Here is a 19,720-nt window from a genome sequence, read left to right on the forward strand (position 1 = left end):
ATAACATATGTTAAAAGAATATTATAATCATAAATAAAAAAAAAAAAATTGTACCAAAAACTTCCTGTGATTTGAAAATGCTTCTATTGTTCTTGTAGGTTAGTTTTTTTTTTTTTTTTTTGCTTCAATACCCTCACCAGTACTAACTTCATTAATTAATGGTTAAGTTAATTTAAAACAAAATTTAATCAAAATAGAAACAAAATATTTATAAAAAAAAGAACCAAAAAAATGTAGTCAAGAACTTGCGAGTTCTCGGTGTGCTGTAGTCACTTGCACTAAGGAGAGTATAGTTGTGATATTCCCCCTCACCCAAACTTGCGATGCCCTTGTTGTGGATGACACTCGACCTACTCTTGTCCCCTAGCTAAGCTCCCTATTGAATATGTGTTGAGCGACCTTTGCTTACTTGCTACAATTTGGACTGCTTGATACAAAGTGCTTCCCACATGCTCTTACATGTCCATAGGTGATGCTTGAAAGTGGTTTGTCCACACACAGGCCCAAGATCACCTTATGCACACCCCTATGTTGCAACAAATTAAGTACCGCTTTGATACCATTTATCATAGTCTTGGCATTTTGCCCCCTTGCGATGCCTCACCCTCTAGAGACGAAGAGGTAAAGCCAGTCTTACCCCTTGAGAGACAACCAATATCCATCACAAGCAAGCAAGCATTTTGGTAGCAATAAACTTGCATCCACAATCAATATATATTAGCAACCCGTAAGAATCTAGGGACCACCCCTAATGTACGTTTGCCTCTTGCATTGGGGAGAGACGAGAGTTGTGTTGTTATGTCATGCTGCTGCTTCCTTCTCATCATCGTCGATGACGATGGTCACCGATTCTTCTACTTCGCTTTTGTCTTGTTCCTTGATTCTTCTGCCTCTTCTTGTTCGTTGATTTACTACACCTCCCCCTTCCCAAAACCTAGACCCAGATGCAGATATCGTCCAAATCTGGGCTTTGGAAATCCATGGCCAATGGGTTCTGGGAACCCAGCCATCGGCAGCCAACGAGAACCCACCACCATTAACTACATGATGGCTGAGTAAAATGAATTAATGTGTTTATATTAATATAAGTGTGTCACAAATAAGTGCATGAAAATGCAATTTTCTTTTGCTAAGCATTTTTATATGAATTTAATTTAATGTGTATCGAGATAGAAGAACAGGAGGAAAAGGACAAGGCACAACAATGTAATCTATTTATAATTTACTTGTAGATAATCGAAAGGCACGCGCCTGTTGGCTAACAAGTGTGCCAGAATTTACATCTTTTCATACAACTAAGCACTAAAAAACCAAGCTAAATTGATGGGTGGTCATGACTCAATGAGTCAAAAACCCATCAACTTAGCTTTCGTGCAGGTCAGCTCAATGTCCTATTTCAGTATTTCTATCACATCTACTCCAAACATTAATTGTAAATTCTTTCTCCTTATAAACAAAAGTGTAATTTGTAACTTAAATATCAATTTTTATGCGTTTATACGTATAATTTTATGAGATTTGTGTAAATATTACTTGTCCATATTGTGATTATTGGAAGGTTTTATTTGTCACATAGTGAAATTTTATTTAACTCATATGAATAAAATAATTTATATGAGTTTATGAAGATTAATTAAATTAAAGTTTTAAATATCTTAAAAGAAATAGGGATGATGGGGATATGTGGGGGAGGGCAGGCAGTAGGCACAGGACAAAAAGCAATTAGGTGGCTAATGAAATGACATTAATTAGTAATTAAGGAAAAATGTAGTGGTGGTGGTGGTGGTGGAGGAATGAGTAAGATACGCATAGGGTGCGGCGGCCGTCACGTGACGTGCATGGCACTGGCTGTGGCTCAGAGGAAACATCAAAAGTAGGGGACAAGTTGGATTCGTGAATCTCCACGTCAGGATTCCCTCCGCCCACCATGTGACTGTTGAGTTCTCATCGTCTCCCACTTGATGTTTCCAGATTTATTTATTTTTAATATTTTTAGTAGTTTTTTTTTTTAGAAAATAATTTTTAGTAATTGTATATTTAATTTGAGAGGTATCCAATTTGGCATTTGCTTGCAACTACGAACGCTAGTTGTTTTTTTTTCTCTCTTTCGGGTTAAATTCAATTGCTTGTTCAATTTGATGATTAGAACATCTAAATTGGGAAGTCTTGCAATTTCATTGTAAAATGTCTGTAATGGCCCTATAAACTACAAATAATTATAAAATTAATGAGAAATTACAATTATTTAGAGTAACTTTTTCATAAAATATGGATATGCACAAATTTTAATATCATAGCTTTGTTAGGTTGTGATATTTAATTTTTAAGACGACTCGAATTTATTAAGCTTTAAGGTTTATAATTTAAGATATTTATTTTTATTTAAATGATTAAGTTTATATGTTGAAAAATGAAAATAATCACAATATTTCAATTGATTTTGAATAGTTATGAATAATTTTATTAATATGAAATAATTAAAAATAAAAAATAACAAACGTACTCCTTTTAAGTAGAGAAAAATATGAAAAAAAGATTGAAGATATGCTCCAACAAAAAAATAGTTACGTGATGGAAGATTTCTCCTCGTATGAACAAAGGCTCAGAAATAAGGCATTGAAATTAGTACCACCGATAATGGTTATCGACTGATCGCTGTGCTTTAGCAGCGGTATATGGTGTGAGAAAATTTTTTAGAGCCAGGTTGATAGAGAAGTTTACAGAATGAGAGTTAAAAACTAAAATGCCCATATGATATGATGCGATGGAAAATGGGCATGGAGGAGGGAAAGGTCCGCCGTGGCGGCCATGGTCATGTGGGCCCCACAGCCACCCGGACAACATCAGCAGCCGCAGAAGCCCACGAGCCAGAGACCCGTGAACACGCTTTGGAGAGGCAAATGAGACGAGAGAACGTGGGAGGCTAGAGGGTTCAAGAAGCCCCCGGCCCACTCAAGAGGAGGAGGTGGTGGTGGTTGAAGAGAGAGCGGGCGGTGGCTTGCATTGCTTCGTTCGCTTCTCTGCAAGCTCTCGCAGCCATGGCCTCATCTCCTGACCAAACCCATTTCATCACAACCACCCACCGTTCATCACTACTTTTCTCTCTCTTCTTGGCGCCTTATCTTCTATCAATCGTCGCTTCGGCGTCCCACCTCTACTCCGGTTCGCTCCTGCCTCTCGTTCTTGTTATTTTCTTTTCTCTCTCTTTGACTTCTGGGCTTTATCGAGAGAAATCATATTAGATTTTTGTCTTATAAGTCCGAGGTCTGTTTATTCGTTCTTCTTGCACCTTTTTTTGTTAAAGCTGTTTTTGGAGGAAATGTTCATCGTAAAGGTATCGTCTTTCGATAAAATGGAATATCAATGGAACTGAAATTTGTCACCTGGGTTGAGTACATGGATTCTGGGTCGTTAATCATCTCTATCCACGGCGATATCGTACAGTATTAGATTTATTTTAATAATTCAAAATATCAAACAGAATAACTGAATACCCTAAATATCCTGCCATCACGGTGATCTTTCAGTTGTTGTGGTCATGGATAATGTGTTCTTCTATTGTGAAATTTTTTTGTTGATATTCCTCAACTTTCTGGTCTTGATACAAACAAGCAACAGCCGTTTGAATCTGAATAAGTATTTCTTGATACCAGCACATAGGCAGTCCAGAAAAGTAACTTTTAAATTTCACTATTCTCACTTGTTAAGAATTTTTATTATTCGGCAATTAGTTTCAGTGGGTGATAATCTACTTCTCGCAAATTGCATGTCTCAAATCTGTGTCAAATGGTGGGACCTGATCAATGCTCAGTTGTTCTTGATGTGAAAGTAGAAGGAAAACAAAATTGCCATTTGAGATGAGCCGATGGCATCTGTTCTTAATGTTTAATTGTGCTAATCAGATTAATTAAAGAACTGTTACTTCATTGTCGTTAATTAATATTGTCATATTGCAGAATGCAGATGTTACTTGAGCTTTATTTTCTTGTTTACATTGTTGAGGCACTTGAATTTTATTTTTGCTACATGTTCTGATAAACTCTTTGGATTGGAAAGGTGTTGAAGATGAGAAAGGCGTTAGAACTAATTTGTTTCCAGAAGTACTAAGAGACGAGGCTGTGGCTAGACTCGTTGAGCTCGGAAAGGTACAAACCAAACTTTTCATTATTTTACATTTTCAACATCTAGGTTTACTGTTTTTGTCTCACATTTATTTAGCAGCCTCAGGAAATTTCCAGGACTCTTTGCTTGAAGGCCATTTGTAGTCTCAGAGTTGCAATATTAAATGTATATGCGTATATATGTATGTGGGGTACATTCCACTCTATCATGAAATTGACCCAAAAAATAAGAAGAGAGGAGAGAGAATGTTTGTTCTTGAAAGCTACAAGTGCAAGGAGCTCAGAATTGCATGTGTTGGCTTATGAACAAAGAAATGTACTGGTTAATTGCATATTATAGCCAGAATATCTGATTTCACAGATTGAATGATGCTGATTCACATATCTGGACTCTTCTAATTGATGCCATAGCACTAAATATTTTCTAATCTGACAGGTAAGTGATGTGGACGGCTATCTTGAGAGGACATTTTTCAGCCCAGCTTCAATCAGAGCAGGAAACCTTATTCGTGGCTGGATGGAGGAAGCTGGTTTGCAGACGTAAGTTTTCTAACTACCATCATGGTCAGAGTACACTCCAAAATTTTTGTTAATGTTATTGCTGATATCCAGGTGGGTGGACCAAATGGGCAATGTTCATGGCCGAGCAAAAGGGAAAAATGAGAGTGAAAAAGCTCTGTTGATTGGTTCTCACTTGGTACAGCTACTTACTCTCTAAGTTATTTTATTCTTCCATGCAATTTATGACTAGAATACCATCATCAGTGCTGTCCTTTGTTGTATTTGATTGTACCAGGATACTGTGATTGATGCCGGAATATTTGATGGTGCCCTTGGTATAATTTCTGCAATATCTGCACTGAAGGTTTTGCATATTAGCAGGGAGTTGGAGAAACTAAAGCGGCCAATAGAGGTAGTCAAACACAAGTTCTAGGTTTATCATGGTATTGCCTGTAGGAAAGTTCCTTGACCAGAGTTTCACATCAGTGCCTACCACCGCGGTTATGGCACTTTTGAAATTTCTTTAATTTTAAGAATGAATATCCACCTTATTTACCAATATAATTTACTTCGTTTCCAGAAACAATTTTATGAATTCTTGGAGCCATCTGATAACCATATGTAATAGTTTTTAATTATATTTCAGGATACAATACTGGTAGTTATTTGATCGTAATGATCACAAGAATGTTGTTAATCCATATTACAAGTGAAGATATTTAGATCCTGTTCACAAGCTAGAAATTACTTCCCAGAGGGAACCATAAATGGAAGTAAAACATAGTTGAAAGGGTCTTTGATAAATATCCCCTACATGGAACTTCACATAATTTCTGCTGATATTTTACAGAGTCGTGTTACTTACTGATTATGGACTCTCAAAATTATGTGTGCTCAAAAGTTATTTAGTGTTCACGTTTACTGAGTCACGTTCTTTCAAAAACCAAAAACTATGAAAGAATTAGTTGAAGATTTTGTGGCTTTTACTTGTGATCCTATTTCCACATTTTCCCAGCTCCCAACCGTGGAGGAAATTTCCTTTAGTGATAAGGAGGGAGTGAGATTTTAGTTTCTGTGGGACCTAAAATTTCAAAAAACCATTAGCCATGGGATGTTGTGTGTTTAAGTTGGATCTATACGTTGTTTAGATTTGTTTTTCCTTTCTGTAAATTCTTCTTTATGCCTGAAGTAAAAAGTAAATAAATGACCATGCGCTCCAAACTTGCAGGTGATTGCATTTAGTGATGAGGAGGGAGTGAGATTTCAATCCACCTTCTTAGGAAGTGCTGCTATTTCTGGTGTGTTACCAGTGTCGGCATTGCAGATGCCGGATAAAAGGTGGTCACAAAGAACTCCTTGCTCATAACTGTGTCATGTTGCTCATTTTCAGCAAACTTATGATTAGACCTTGTCCAGTGGTGTAACAGTGCAAAATGTTCTGAAGGATAATTCTATTGAAATATCTGGGGAAGGCTTATTTGCTCTCAAGTACGATCCAGAGTCCATTTGGGGTTATGTTGAGGTATTGAATTTTAACTGAGGGAATGTCGTTGTACAACCAAGAATGTGACAATGTGATTTTTGAGACTGGCATACTGATATTTGTTCATTTATTGCTGCAGGCTCATATTGAACAGGGACCGGTGCTAGAATCAGCTGGCCTTCCTCTTGGCATTGTGAAAGGAATTGCAGGGCAGACAAGGTTAAAGGTATGCAACATGACTACAGCATACAGATAAAAACACGCTTCTTTGCAATACTCGATTTGAACAAATCTATTCGATCATATATTTTCTCTTCATTACCCAACTGTTATTTTCCAATTCAATCTAGGAATGATTGGAGTATGCTGTTCATTTTTTGTGTGCCAAAGCATATATTAGCTTATGTTGGAATTGCATGAGTTCATCATCCATTAGACTAAAGATAATAGATTCATGAACTAGTTCATAAATTCTAGGTCCATAGATGTTTGAATGCCAGGAAGTGTTTACTTTAATCTTTTCTCAAACTCAGTTTATGAAACCCCCCCCCCCCCCCCCCCCTTTCTTCCACTGGGCGTATGGACCAGGTAACAATTTATTAGATTCTCGTAAGTTGTCATTTCAATTTTCAATCTTGAATTTGCCCTTTAGCCAGCTGAAAGATCTATAGTGACACAGCTTGTCTGATGTGAATTTTGCCAAACTAAAAAAATGTTAAACATTATAGATAGGCAAAGTGCAAAAACAAACATGTGACTTATATCCCCTACATGTGCCTTAGGTCACACCTCCATGCCTCGATGATCTACAAAAGCACTCTCCCATTACATCTCCTGTTACAAGTACCATTTTCCCATTGCATTTGCCATTTCTTCACTACTGATGTGTGGTTCTCTACTAATAGAGTTTCATGGCACAACCCAACGGTAAGTCCCTTGGATGGCAGCTCTGTGACCTGGTCCTTCCAACATTAATATGGAGTTCAGATTTGTGTTGATAAATGAAAGAGAAAGAACTAATTTCTTACCATTTGGGGTGAAACAATGACATCATGTCTCTTTGTCTCATCGGTTTGATTTGTTTAATTATGCTTGGGTATTTGAAGATTATGTCAACTATTAGTATTAAAATCCAATGCGTTTAATTAAGAGATAACAGGATTTCCTGCACTATTTTTCTGGCAATTTAAGCCGTTGTTGTGATGTAACTTGTTTAATTTTTTGTTTGATTAATCTCTAATCTCTGTAGTTAATGTTAGTTTAGTCTGCTGAATACTAGAGAAGTTTAATGTTGGACCATGAAGATGCCAAGTGTGTATGGAATCTTTGAATTTGTCTTCCTTCCCCATGGAAGACTAACACATGGTTTTCTTTGTATATTGTGACATTTGTTTTCTTGAGTTGTATGCTTCCAACCTAAAATAATGTGAGGAAGTAAACCCCAAAAGGAACCCAACGTTCCTTGATATTATTTTGTTTACTTTATACGAGTTTTGCACATATTCTTGAAATGGATTGGCTCCCAATATGCTTTTTCTGCATTCGTGGTCATTTATATGGAATTTATTTATGAAAAATCCACCAAGAGAAAAACATAACCATACAAAATCTCTAACACCAACTTAGTAGGCAGGCATTTTTTGCTTTTCTTTTTCTTCTTTTTTCTTTGTGATCTGGATGATTTGACATTGGAATTATTCTGTTACTGAGGAATGAATGCTTCAAGATATTGTTACAATTACTATTCTAATGTATCTATATATGCACATTTCTATATCTAAATTAACCCGTATGCACTATTATGCACACAATACATACATACATACTCATTAGTTTAAACATACATATATATATATATATATATGATGCACTTGTCTTCACCAGGGCTGGTTGCCTTTGTTGCCTTTTGGTACAGAAATGAGTGTAATATCTTTTGTCTCAGTAGCTTGGTACTGAACAGGAGGTACCTAATGGAAGTTTTGATAGATAGTTCTTTTTGTTTAGCAGGTGGTTAAATCATTTTCTACTTCTTAACAAGTAGTTTCAGCATTTGTTTTGCTATTTATGGTAAATGTTTTTTCTTAGAGGAATAGTGATGTGAGAGGCTCATTTTGCAGGTGACCGTGAGAGGCTCACAGGGACATGCCGGAACAGTACCTATGTCTATGCGTCAGGATTCCATGGCTGCTGCCGCAGAACTAATAGTTCTGTTGGAGAGTCTTTGCAAACACCCGGACAATTTTCTCTCCTTGGATGGCCAATGCGAAAGGTCCATGATGGAATCTCTCACCGGATCTCTTGTCTGTACTGTTGGAGAAATATCATGCTGGCCAAGCGCCAGTAATGTCATTCCTGGCGAGGTAATTACTCTAATCTAATCTCTCTTGCAAATGCTAATCATGACAACCCGCCATGAGGCAAGGCGAGAGGAGGCGATGAAAGATTCGTTTCCATTTTCATGAGAATAATACAAGGAAACAACAATCTCTTGCAGACAACTTTTACTATAGACATACGAGCAATGGATGACCTGGGAAGGCAGGCAATAATATACGAACTATCTAATCGGATGCATCAAATATGTGATCGGCGTTCTGTTTCGTGTGTTATAGAGCGCAAGGTATGTGACTTTGTCCATCTGTACATTAGCATTAATGGCAACACCATTTACAACTTAATTGACTATGATGTGGTGTCGCTTCAGCACGAGGCAAATGCAGTGGGTTGTGATAATGGATTAAGTTCACAGCTGAAATCTGCAGCCTTATCCGCAATGAAGAGGATATCTGGTGAGGTTGTGGAAGATGCGCCTGTGCTGATGAGTGGCGCAGGACATGATGCAATGGCCATGTCTCATCTTACAAAGGTTGGTTCCGCTCCGCTTTACACTGTCATCTCCCTCTCTGTTGCTTCTTATTCATGACTATTTTTTGTACTTTGAGCAGGTTGGCATGATATTTGTACGTTGCCGTGGAGGCGTTAGTCACTCCCCGGCCGAGCATGTATCCAATGATGATGTTTGGGCAGCTGGTTTAGCAATCCTTTCGTTCCTAGAATCACAACTGTAGAACTGAAGATTTTTTGTTTTTGTATTGAACAATCTGCTTTGTATATTCTCAAAGACACGAGTCAACGTCCATCCCAAAAATATAATAGTAATAACAATAGATTCAACTCCGATGATTGGTCCATTGTACAGCGTTCCCAGTAGACATACCATTGAGTCAAGACTCAAAGAGTCACTTCAACTTTACAAAATTCAATTATTATTTCCAAAAGAACAAAAAACTATGGCCAAGTAAACCAGTAGCTATCATCCTCAAGGTTTTGACAGCAAGCAACATTTACAATTGAGCTTCTTCTGAGGGTTTTTTTTTTTTTTTTTTTTTTTTTTGGGGGGGGGGGGGGGGGGGGGGCGTTGGGGCTGGGGGCTTTACAATCACCATATGTTCTCCCTACTAACTTCATAATAACAAGAAATTAAATAAGAACTTAAGATGCAGTTAGGGTAGAATTGTAATGTATTAAGAGTAAAAATGGTCAAATTACTGGGCGCAATTCACGTATATACGTGCAGTCAGTCTCCTCCACCCCTGCAATGCAATAGATAAAAGCAAGGGTAAAACCATTTGATTTAATGAGAATTCATAAACCACTTAAGTTAAAAATAAAGATAAAATTAGCGATAAACAAAAGGCTGATATTCCCCTTGGAAGCTGTTTCTCAGCATATAACCAAAGTTCAGGAATTGTCATTAGCTCAACAATCATGAAAAACCTTTCAGGCAAAAATAACAGGAAAATGAGAAAAATGTTGATGATACAGGAGAAAGGAATTTGGGTTGATCATCCATCCTAAGGGAACACTTCAAGCAATAAAGAAACTTTTTTGTCAAATTTTCACCCGAAAAGGATTTCCAAAGTGTGGCCTAACAAAATATAGGTTTTTTTTGCTTGGGAGTGTCACAGGGTAGTTCAATGTTCATCAAATATTGGCCTAGTTCAACGGGGAAGAGACTAACCTAAAAGGCTAAAACCATCAGATCGAGCTATCCATGAAAATAACAATGATCTGCAGTTCTTGATGTAAACGTCTTTGAAGATATGACCACCCTCATAAGCTACTTACTTGGATTAGCAGCTACCTCTGCTTTGGGTGCACAGCCTTTGTTCCCATGACATGCAATTGCATGGGTCCCACATTAGACTGCCCCTAAAACAAAATTGAAAACCAGTTACATTGACTTCCATGAAACCGAAGGTAAAAAAGAATAGGTATTGCGTGCTACCATGTCCTGTATGTTGTCTTGAATATTGAAACAAGTTTGAACACTTTGCGGCCTAAAATGTAATTGCCCCTGCAAGCATATAATTTATTCCATCATTTAGTTGTCTCATTACATGTCACCAGAAGAGGAAACCAAAATTGTTCATTCACTCAAGACAAAAATCACCCATCATAGTTCAGTTAGGTAGGTCAATTATTTTTAACACAAACGCTTTGTAATTAATCATGTTATTACAAGCACATCCTACAAGAAATGATGTCAATGTCATTCAGTCTAAAACAATGACAGTTAGCAAACATATAAAATGACATACCAGTCCAAGCAACCTCTGCTGATTAAGGTAAGGGCCATCATATATTGGAGCTATTGAATGCAATTGTCCCTGTAACAAGATAGAAACAGATTGAAGTCTTATTATAGCTAGAAACAAAATCAAAGATTGCAGAAACATATGTAACGGCTACAAAATGCATCACCAGCCCCTGCATGCTCTGTTGACTACTGAAGTAATCATCACGGCTTGGAGCTGCTGCACTTAACTGCCCATACAATATAAGTCCAGAAAGCAAATTCAGGTTGGAAAACAGATAACAAAAATCTCAACCTTAACTTCTTGGTCAACATGTTAGAATACAATCATATCCCATACCATCCCTTGAATAATTTGCTGAGTGCCAAAATAGCCATCATGTGTTGGAACTCTTGCAGTCAGATGCTCCTGTAACAAGTATAACAGTCCAGGCATAAGAACACATCATACTTCTGTCCATGATACAATAATCTAAGTAGCAATACATTGAGGTCCACATTGAAAATAGAACATACCATCCCTTGTATGCTCTGTTGCAGCTCATAAGAACAACCAAGGGTCGGTGCTTGTAAATTTGAGTGTCCCTACAACAAGTGTGGAACCCACATTAAAAAAATAGCAACATAAATCAGTCTACATCTAATAGAAATCCAGCAAACAAACCATTTGTTGCCAGCTGTCCTGCACTCCCAAGGTGGTTAACTCTGGTTCTGTCTGTTCCTAAAATATTAATATGAAGACCTACTTAGTAAATAACAATCTCTAATATCCGCCACCAAAAAAACTTGAAAAATATGGATGACATGCACAAAAGGTCAAATTACCTGTCGTTTTTTGGTGATGCTGCTTTTATTTGTTTTGCTTGTAACATTACCTCCAATACCTTCTTCAAAGTCATGGAGAGCATGAATCAAAGGTGAGCCTGGCTCTTGGACATTTTGAATTGAGTTGTTCGCTTTCCCACACTTCTTCAAAGCTTCTTCCAGTGCATTGAATGCAATGTTGTAACTACCCTGGGATAAAGACCCTTCATCACCCAATTTAAAGACCAGTTGACATATATCATTATAGCGCTGGGCCCTACTCTCAACACCCTCAGAACCCTGTGTCCTAATTTGTCTACTCTTAGCATCCTTTGTCCAGCGTTTCAAAATATATTGAGGTGGAATATTGTGCACACCATACATTTGAAGAACTATCATCACATGTCTACAAAGGAAACCATTGTATTCAAACAAATGACAAGAACAAGAAATATAAGATGTTTTCTCATTCCACACCACAACAAAACCATGATTATCTTCAAAATCTTGAACCTTGAATGTTGTGGTTCCACTGTCTTCAGTTTCTTTTTTGGGATGGCATGCCACCACTCCCAAAACCTCCACTTGGAATTTCTTGAATACAGCATGTGTGTAAATGGTTGCCATTTGTTTCCCAAAAGGTGAGGGAGATTTTAATGTTGGTTCTTTATGCCATGTTTCAAAATCCACCTTTGCTTCTTCTTCAAATTTATCCTGTAAAATTGTTTTATATTGGTCTAAGAACTCTTTAAGTGTCGTTCTCCTTTGCATGTACTTATCAAGGAGGGTGCTTGCACTTTCTGATCTTTGGGTTGTTGACATTCCTGCCAAAAAAATCTCTCTCATATATGTCGGAGTCCACTGCTCACGATCTTCATACAATGATTGAAACCATATGTCATTTCTTAAATTGAATCGATTGACCATTTTCCACCACCTTTTTTTGAACTCGCCATCTGTAAAAGATTTAAAAATGCATTTGTTAAATTTGGGCATGAAACTTTCATGTTGCCTCAACACAGAACCAAGCTTTTCTGGAATCTTGTTCAATATATGCCACAAACAAAAACAATGGCGAGCATCTGGAAAAATCTCAGCAACAGATTCCTTCAAGGATTTGTCTTGGTCAGTCAATATAACTTTTGGAGAATGTTTACCCATTGCTCTTAGCCATGACTGCATCACCCAAGAATATGTAGATCTAGACTCATCTGCTAGTAATGCACATCCAAGCAAAATGAATTGGCAATGATGGTTCACCCCAGTGAAGGTAGCAAACGGCAATTTATATTCATTCTTGATATATGTAGTGTCAAAAAATACTACATCATCAAAATTTCTATAATCAAGCCGTCCTTTGGCATCAACCCAGAAAACATTTCTCAATAGTTGCTCTTCATTCAAATCTAGTGCATAGAAGAAGTTGGGATTCTCATCTTGCATGTACAAAAAATGTTCAAGCATAGCTTGTGCATCCCCATCTTCCAAAGGCAAATGCGGTTGACTACTATTTGAGATGCCACTCTTTTGAGTAGAGACTTTCTTAATTCCACCAGATTGTCTGGACATTGTCGTGTACATCTTTTTTGTTCTAGCCCGGATAGCATGCAAAGCATCAACATTGTTATTACCTAGATCTATGTTCCTATGACCTCGGAAGTAATAGTCCTGATCTGGAAATATTTCATGGTTATGTTCCTTTATAAAAGTATGAACAACCCACCTTCCATCCTGTGTTCTCTTGACATGCATGCAAGCCTTGCAATCTGTTTTTGACCAAGATCTATTTATTCTACCTCTCTTCTTCTTGATAGGTATGCCTGGCATGCTGTCTACATGTGGAACAGGTTCTGGAATTTTAGATGCAGCAGATTCTTGCTTACTTCCATATCTAGTACACACAAATTTAGCATCAATAAACTTTCCAGATATTCTAGATCGCCGACTGGCCTTTATAATGGTAGCAAACCCAACAGACTTGGCATATTCTTTATAAAACAAAAAGGCCGCCTCCTTGGATTCGAACTCCATGCTATCATGAGGCTCTATGCTTGTATGGCAATTCATATCCATATCATCAGTGGTTGACACTTTATGTTGAGCAACTGATGTGCCTCCACTCACATTTTCTCCTGCTTTTGCTTTATCATGTTCAGCATTACTCACTGTAACTCCATCTCTATTGCATACTTCACCTCCACAGTCCTCTGCATCTACATTCACTTGAGTCCCACCATCTTCTTTTTGATGTTCTCCTGATGTCCGTTCAAGATCTATTCCTATCATGACGGATCTTTTATTCCTGTGTTAGATTTTACAACATAGCTGAAGAAGTAGAACAACCAGATGAAATCATTAGTAGTGCAAAATAAAAGATTAAAAAAAAAAAAAAAAAGATACCCGGGTTATGTCATCTACTAGGTTTCCACATGAATCTACATTAAGAACTTTTCAGAATCACAAATGACCCACATTTATGCATTCACAATATTTAACACAGCAAGGATTTTAATATAAAAATCATACCCTCCGGAAAGGTATTCAAAATGATGGTTTTGAGTTTGCTAAGAACAATAGAAACACGACAACTCTACTACCACATTCATGAAAATAAACAAAAATGAACTACTGCATTGTAATCAAATATAGAATAGAAATTTAATCAACTATACACATTCAAGATCCCCCAGATGAAGGAGAAATAGTTATGAGACTAACATAGCATGGTAAATATGCAGACCTTTTTGGCACCATAAATGTCTTCAGCAACTTGAGGTTAGGAGCTTGTGCAGTTAGCTAATCTATTCCTGGTATAATTAATTATTTGTGCTATATAATGTTGCCATTGCCCATGCACAAGGAAAAACAGGACAAGAAAAAAAGTACGTTGCTGAAAAAACAGAAAAGAAAATAGGTAAGAGGTCGAGGAGAGGTAAGCAGGACAAAGGAATCAGCCAGGTCAATGGTTCAACACATAAATCATGAGCTCCATCATAAGAAATGTAATCATGATGTTAGAAAAAAAACATATTCCAAATGCATCAACTGGACCAGATAAAACAGAACCACCAAAAACTAACATTATCAGCTTCCAGATTAGTAAAGACATGAAGTCAATATTATTTAATGGATAATAAACAAGGAGGAACCCAGGTTATGTCATCTACTTGGGATACACATTAAGCATAAAGCAAGAAATTTACACAATCACAAATTGTTCACACTTGTGCATCTTCAGTATTCAACACAACAAGGCTTCTAAAGTTCTAAAACAAAATTATACTCCATCGCTGTCACAAGCCTTAATCAGCTATTCATATTCAAAATCCTATCATAGAATTTAATTCTGAAATCAGAAATAAGCAATGGCAAAAGGATCAAAAGAAAACTAGCTAATGACGACAAGTGTAGATCTTCTTCAAAGCTAACAACTTGTTCAGACCATTGAAGTGACTACTCAATTTCTCCACTCCCATTTTACATGTTTCTTTGCATTTTGGAAGATAATTTTATGTGTTGAAAAAATCAAATATTTCAATATTTCAATTACATACATCCTAGCTCCAACAAATAAACATGTAAAATAAAATGACGTTTATGAATTACTGCACGAAGAAGCTCCCTTTATACTTTGTGCATTGTCAATTACAAGTTCTAAGATAGAGCAGGACTGAATGCTTTAAAAAAAATCTTTCCATCGCAGGTTAAACTATCCAATGTTCAAATTGTCACACAAAAACAATCAAATGGCATAAATTTGTATCAAGCCATATGAATTTGGAATGGTGAAAGTGACATGCAATAAATTTTTACGAGGAATTGAATCATCTCCATGGAATTGAGTATACCCGCACATTTTGTTTTCAATTCCTATTGCCAACAAAATTCTAGAAGGAACTGATCCTCATACCTTTATATCCTGAAAGGAACATCTATTGACAATTATGTCCCACTTCCATTCCAACTCTTGCTTATTGGAGCCAATCCATTGTATTCATGAGGTAACACCTTAAGGTGGGGAATTATCAACTGATAAGAGAATAAGGACTGCAAATTGATAGGATATAGGTACGAGAAATCCACTTTCAATGGGAAATTAAGGCCACTAATCACATTTTTCAGGACCCATCATCAAAAGATAAACAAAATACCATGAGCCAATGACACTTTAGTTTATTGGCCACAGAAAAAATACATTTGACAATTTCTGTCAAATCTGAGAAGGTAGACAAGCTTATCAAGATCACTGAAGGATTACTACTTTGGACTAACAACTCCACGGATGTAACATGTGAAGAAACTCTCTCTCATTGTTGGATCATAAGTACTTGGCAGCATAAAATCCTCCAAGTGGTCAAGTAAAGTCTACCAATTGGTGAATGCTTTCAAGTCAGGCAACCTGTGCATGGATTTGGTATAAAGGCTCACGTATAAGAGAAGTAGCTCAAGTACAGTGTCAACCTCCATTCATCAATTTGAATTATTACTTCTATGGCAGTTTTTGTTGCCAGGCCCTGCCTGTGTCATTAATCGATTAATGCGTGGTAAAGTTGATCGAAACCCTAACTCTACGTGAAACATTCCAGAATCCAGACCAGTGGGTACAAAACAGCAAGTTCTCAATCAAGACATGGAACAACTCTGAGTGGTTTGTGTTGACAGAGATAAGGGAAAAGAAGAACACCCCCCCACACCCCCCCAACACACACACACAAAGGGAGAATGTTAATCCTATATTTTGTTTTCCAATAATTTTTTATAGCATAATTGCAATAGAGCTAGTATTTGATTTTTAGCACCATTACATTTGTTTTTCTATATAAATAGACGAGTGATGGATAGAAAATCCCACATCTAATTACATCTTTCTTCTTTTTCTTTCTCCTCCCTAAATTCTAAATCATGCATAAACCAAAGTCACAACTCTCGAAGCTACTTGGCAATTGGTCACTTGATCAGACAAGCAGTTAAAATCCTCCAAGTCCATTTAGAGGAGATGTATTATAAAGATTATTAAGGTACCAGTGTAATTACTTAACGGGAATTTTGCAAGAATGCTAGATATTTCAGTCTACGTTATAGTGGAAATTGCAACGTCTTCCACATGCCCTCATAAGCATCGGTGCTGAAACAATTGAAGAATAACTGGGCTATGAATTATGTGGCAGCACCAACCCCAAAAGGATGCAAATTCTTGAGAAACTCTGACTACAAAGCACGGATCTTGGACTTGAACAATTTGCATAGCATACTCATAGTTAGCTTATGAAAAAGTTATTCAATTTGAGGAACTTATTCGACAAGGCAAACATGAGAATCCCTTGCTTAAAGTTCGATTAAGAATTAAACAGTGTCCCCTTTGCATGAGGCTCATCATTCTGTGAGAGTAAGAGCAGGGTCATTTATGCACGCAACTTTCCCTTTGCTTTTATTCTTTCTTTATTTTTTCTCTCTCTCTTTTTTTTTTTTTTTTGGTTGCAAATAAGCTATTTCCAGTGGAAACTATTACCTTTTCCAGTCCCAAAAGAGAAACCTTGTCATTGCTACCATAGCTCATCCTCAAAAATGGATTCAGCATTGGCTCTACAAAATTCTAGTTTAAAGCCACTTAGTTAAAGAAAATCACTCAGGACCCAGAATCAAACTAAGCCTAACCCATCATCAAAATCCATGATAGTGTAGTCAAAGGCGATCGCCTAGGCTCTCAGGCAAGGCAAGGCGCCGCCGAAGCGCCTCGCGTGGTGCCAGGCGAGCGCCTAGGCTGGAACCAAGAAGAAACAGAAAAAAGCAAAATGAAAATGAAAGGTTATCGGCTTCAAAAGATCGTGTTATGTCCCAAAAAAATGTAATAAGAACAAGGAAAATGATAAAGCAAGTAGAGAGGAGCATACTCGAGCTCATTTCTCCGCTGGAATGTAAACCGATGCAAAGCAGTGCAATTTTCTTTCAATTTCTCCATTTTTCGTGCTTTTTGGTAGCTGTAGAGGACATAATCTCTGCAGATTTAAGGGAAGCGAGTTCGTGAGGAGTTGCCGGAGGTCGGTTGGAGTCATCACGTCACGCGGCAGTAACCCTTGGCACTTGACGGCGCGTGGCGGACCCTACCGGCAACTTATCTCCGCCGGCAGGCTCGCCTGTGACGCAAATCTCCGGTGGTCATCCCTCCTCCAGTCTAATTGGTTTACCATGGATCTAGGGTTGATGGCTCACCTTGCTGCTTCGATTCCTTCCTTTGTTGCTGAAATAGACTATAGTGTTTGTGCGAAGGAATTACTGCTGCTGCCTGCTTGTGCCTTTTGGGTGTTATTGTTATATATATTTTATTTTTTATTTTTATTTTTTTGAAACATCGTTTGTTTGTTACATATTACCGAACACAATGCAGATAACTTCTACTTGTTACAAACGCAAGTTCAAATAAGACTGATCCTGTAAATAACATATAAAGATAGCTAATCGCTGCCTTGCGAAGAAACATATACAATCGGTATATCTTGGAAGTTGCAAGAGCTTCGGGTAGAAACCAAACCCGTGACCATTGAGCACCGCGTTCAATGCTCACTGCTTGCAATTGAACAACGACACAAATACAGAGATCAAAACCATGCATTCTCAACCCAACGGACATTGAGATTTTTCACACCACGACCATGGTACAGAGTAAAGTATTACAAGATTAATAAGAGTGGATAAGGTCTTAGTATGCCTATCATCCCTTCGGGATCCTGTTTGCATAATATAAAGGGGAATCTATGGAGAAAACAATTGCTTCTCAATAGTTCACTTCGAATGTATATAAATTGTGATCGTATTTAAATTTATTTGAAGGGCGAACCAAAAAGAAATACTGCTCTTTATCATGACTAATTGGGTGAAGCTTAAAAATCTAAATCATAACAAAAAAAAATAAAAAAATCACATGGCAACTCACTAAGTATCAAGGGGGACTAAGTGTTGGTGGGGGCCTTGGGTGGCAAGTGGTAGGCACTAATGATGTAGTCAATTGTAGCTCTCTCTCTTTCTCTCGTATTGTGCCAATACTGAATAATATCACTGTCACTTGATTCGTGATTGCGCATTTATCGTCTCTCGCTCTTGGTCTTCTTTTTTCTATTGGCGACCGTGTATTTTGGTCTCTTAACTCCCATCAATGTTTGTTGTCTCATTCTGTCAACATCTACAATCTATTTCCTATGACATCTCTCTCTTTCTTCGTCGTCTTCTCCCTCTAGCATCTTATTCGTCGTATTTCATCATTTTTCTAATGTGCCATTTTGTTGGGTCCCCTTTTGAGGGCCCAAATCATAAATCTTAGTGCCTTATGTCTTTCAATTAACCCTATTAAATATTTAAATATGTATGTGCATATAATAAATGAAAATTAATTTAATAAATGAGATAGAGATTGATATCAAAATTTACACAAAATGAAAATTACCTTTGAAGAAAACGAGTATTAAATTGGGGTTTTTCAATTTGATGATAGTGAATAGTTACAAAATAAGTTGTGTTCGAAGTAGATCAGTATGAAATTAGGTTTGCCCAATTTGATGCTTACGATTTCAAATTGTTAATGATACTTACGTTTTTTTATTCTCACTTACTCGATTTTCGCAAGTTTAAAAAACTTGTAATGGTCAAACTGCTATAAATCTAAAGATATATAGTTACTCGCACTTATAAAAGACTAGTCTTTATGATATTATTGAATTTTGACTACTTATTTTAAACGTGTTTTAAAATTAATCATGACATCTTATCTATGATACTTTTAAAATTTTAGTGGATAAATTTTTTATTTAAAAAGTGTTGGAGTTAAATGACAAAAATTTAACAAGTCATAGAGAAATCATTATTTATAGTTTCTATTATAATATAAAAAACAAATACTAAATTTAGAGTTATAAATAGTCACTTAATTTTACACATATAGGTTGGTTTATTAAGTTAAAAGTCCTGGGAAGTTCACATGATTTATTAAAAAATGACACAAATTTCATGTAATTTTGCCATTTTGACATTAATTTTATGAGTTAATTTAATTTTTCAGAGCTGATAGTTGTAATTTAATATCAAAGATTGAACTATTAACAGAGAAGTCTAAGCAAAAGCAAAAAAATTACCGAGAGTTTCAAAGATCTGTTTGTAAGGGTGTCCTTGAAACTTCGATAAATATAAAGGACAGCCATCTATTGTCGACTCCCTTAAAACCCT

General features: G+C 36.8%; 2 protein-coding genes across 5 annotated transcripts; one reads left to right on the forward strand and one right to left on the reverse strand.

Moving 5' to 3' along the window:
- The first annotated feature begins 2,878 nt into the window (after nucleotides 1–2,878).
- On the forward strand, nucleotides 2,879–9,296 carry LOC127807494 (allantoate deiminase 1). Of its 2 annotated transcripts, none has more exons than XM_052345378.1 (12): nucleotides 2,879–3,162; nucleotides 4,057–4,145; nucleotides 4,558–4,661; nucleotides 4,734–4,818; nucleotides 4,918–5,034; nucleotides 5,851–5,960; nucleotides 6,039–6,144; nucleotides 6,245–6,331; nucleotides 8,223–8,465; nucleotides 8,600–8,725; nucleotides 8,810–8,971; nucleotides 9,051–9,296. In XM_052345378.1, exons 1-12 carry the CDS (start codon nucleotides 3,039–3,041, stop codon nucleotides 9,171–9,173), a joined length of 1,476 nt encoding a protein of 491 aa, XP_052201338.1. In that variant the 5' UTR covers nucleotides 2,879–3,038; the 3' UTR covers nucleotides 9,174–9,296. The 2 variants fall into 2 exon arrangements, with proteins under 2 accessions (XP_052201338.1, XP_052201339.1); XM_052345379.1 differs by lacking the exon at nucleotides 2,879–3,162 and adding an exon at nucleotides 3,246–3,264.
- Nucleotides 9,297–9,354: 58 nt separating this feature from the next.
- LOC127807493 (protein FAR-RED IMPAIRED RESPONSE 1) lies at nucleotides 9,355–18,086 on the reverse strand. 3 transcript variants are annotated; one of them, XR_008024694.1, is made up of 10 exons: nucleotides 17,398–18,083; nucleotides 11,528–13,831; nucleotides 11,367–11,423; nucleotides 11,219–11,287; nucleotides 11,043–11,111; nucleotides 10,870–10,932; nucleotides 10,707–10,775; nucleotides 10,394–10,462; nucleotides 10,127–10,317; nucleotides 9,355–9,698 (listed from the first exon to the last, which is right to left on the reverse strand). XR_008024694.1 is itself a non-coding variant. In XM_052345375.1 (10 exons), exons 2-9 carry the CDS (start codon nucleotides 13,790–13,792, stop codon nucleotides 10,246–10,248), a joined length of 2,733 nt encoding a protein of 910 aa, XP_052201335.1. In that variant the 5' UTR covers nucleotides 13,793–13,831; nucleotides 17,398–18,075; the 3' UTR covers nucleotides 9,355–9,698; nucleotides 10,234–10,245. The 3 variants fall into 3 exon arrangements, 2 of the variants coding, with proteins under 2 accessions (XP_052201335.1, XP_052201336.1); XM_052345375.1 differs by having other exon boundaries at nucleotides 10,234–10,317; nucleotides 17,398–18,075; XM_052345376.1 differs by lacking the exon at nucleotides 11,219–11,287 and having other exon boundaries at nucleotides 10,234–10,317; nucleotides 17,398–18,086.
- Nucleotides 18,087–19,720: the final 1,634 nt, after the last annotated feature.

The sequence above is a fragment of the Diospyros lotus genome, chromosome 8 (genome assembly GCF_014633365.1).
Source record: "Diospyros lotus cultivar Yz01 chromosome 8, ASM1463336v1, whole genome shotgun sequence".
NCBI lineage: Eukaryota > Viridiplantae > Streptophyta > Magnoliopsida > Ericales > Ebenaceae > Diospyros > Diospyros lotus.

Excerpts from the sequence above, each read along its gene's own strand:
- LOC127807493 (XM_052345375.1), bottom strand. The coding sequence starts at position 13,792 with ATGATAGGAATAGATCTTGAACGGACATCAGGAGAACATCAAAAAGAA. Across the intron at positions 11,424-11,527 it reads GCATCACCAAAAAACGACAG|GAACAGACAGAACCAGAGTT; the intron begins GTAATTTGACCT and ends TTAATATTTTAG. Across the intron at positions 11,112-11,218 it reads AACAGAGCATACAAGGGATG|GAGCATCTGACTGCAAGAGT; the intron begins GTATGTTCTATT and ends TACTTGTTACAG.
- LOC127807494 (XM_052345378.1), top strand. The coding sequence starts at position 3,039 with ATGGCCTCATCTCCTGACCAAACCCATTTCATCACAACCACCCACCGT. Across the intron at positions 4,146-4,557 it reads GACTCGTTGAGCTCGGAAAG|GTAAGTGATGTGGACGGCTA; the intron begins GTACAAACCAAA and ends CTAATCTGACAG. Across the intron at positions 8,466-8,599 it reads GTAATGTCATTCCTGGCGAG|ACAACTTTTACTATAGACAT; the intron begins GTAATTACTCTA and ends AATCTCTTGCAG.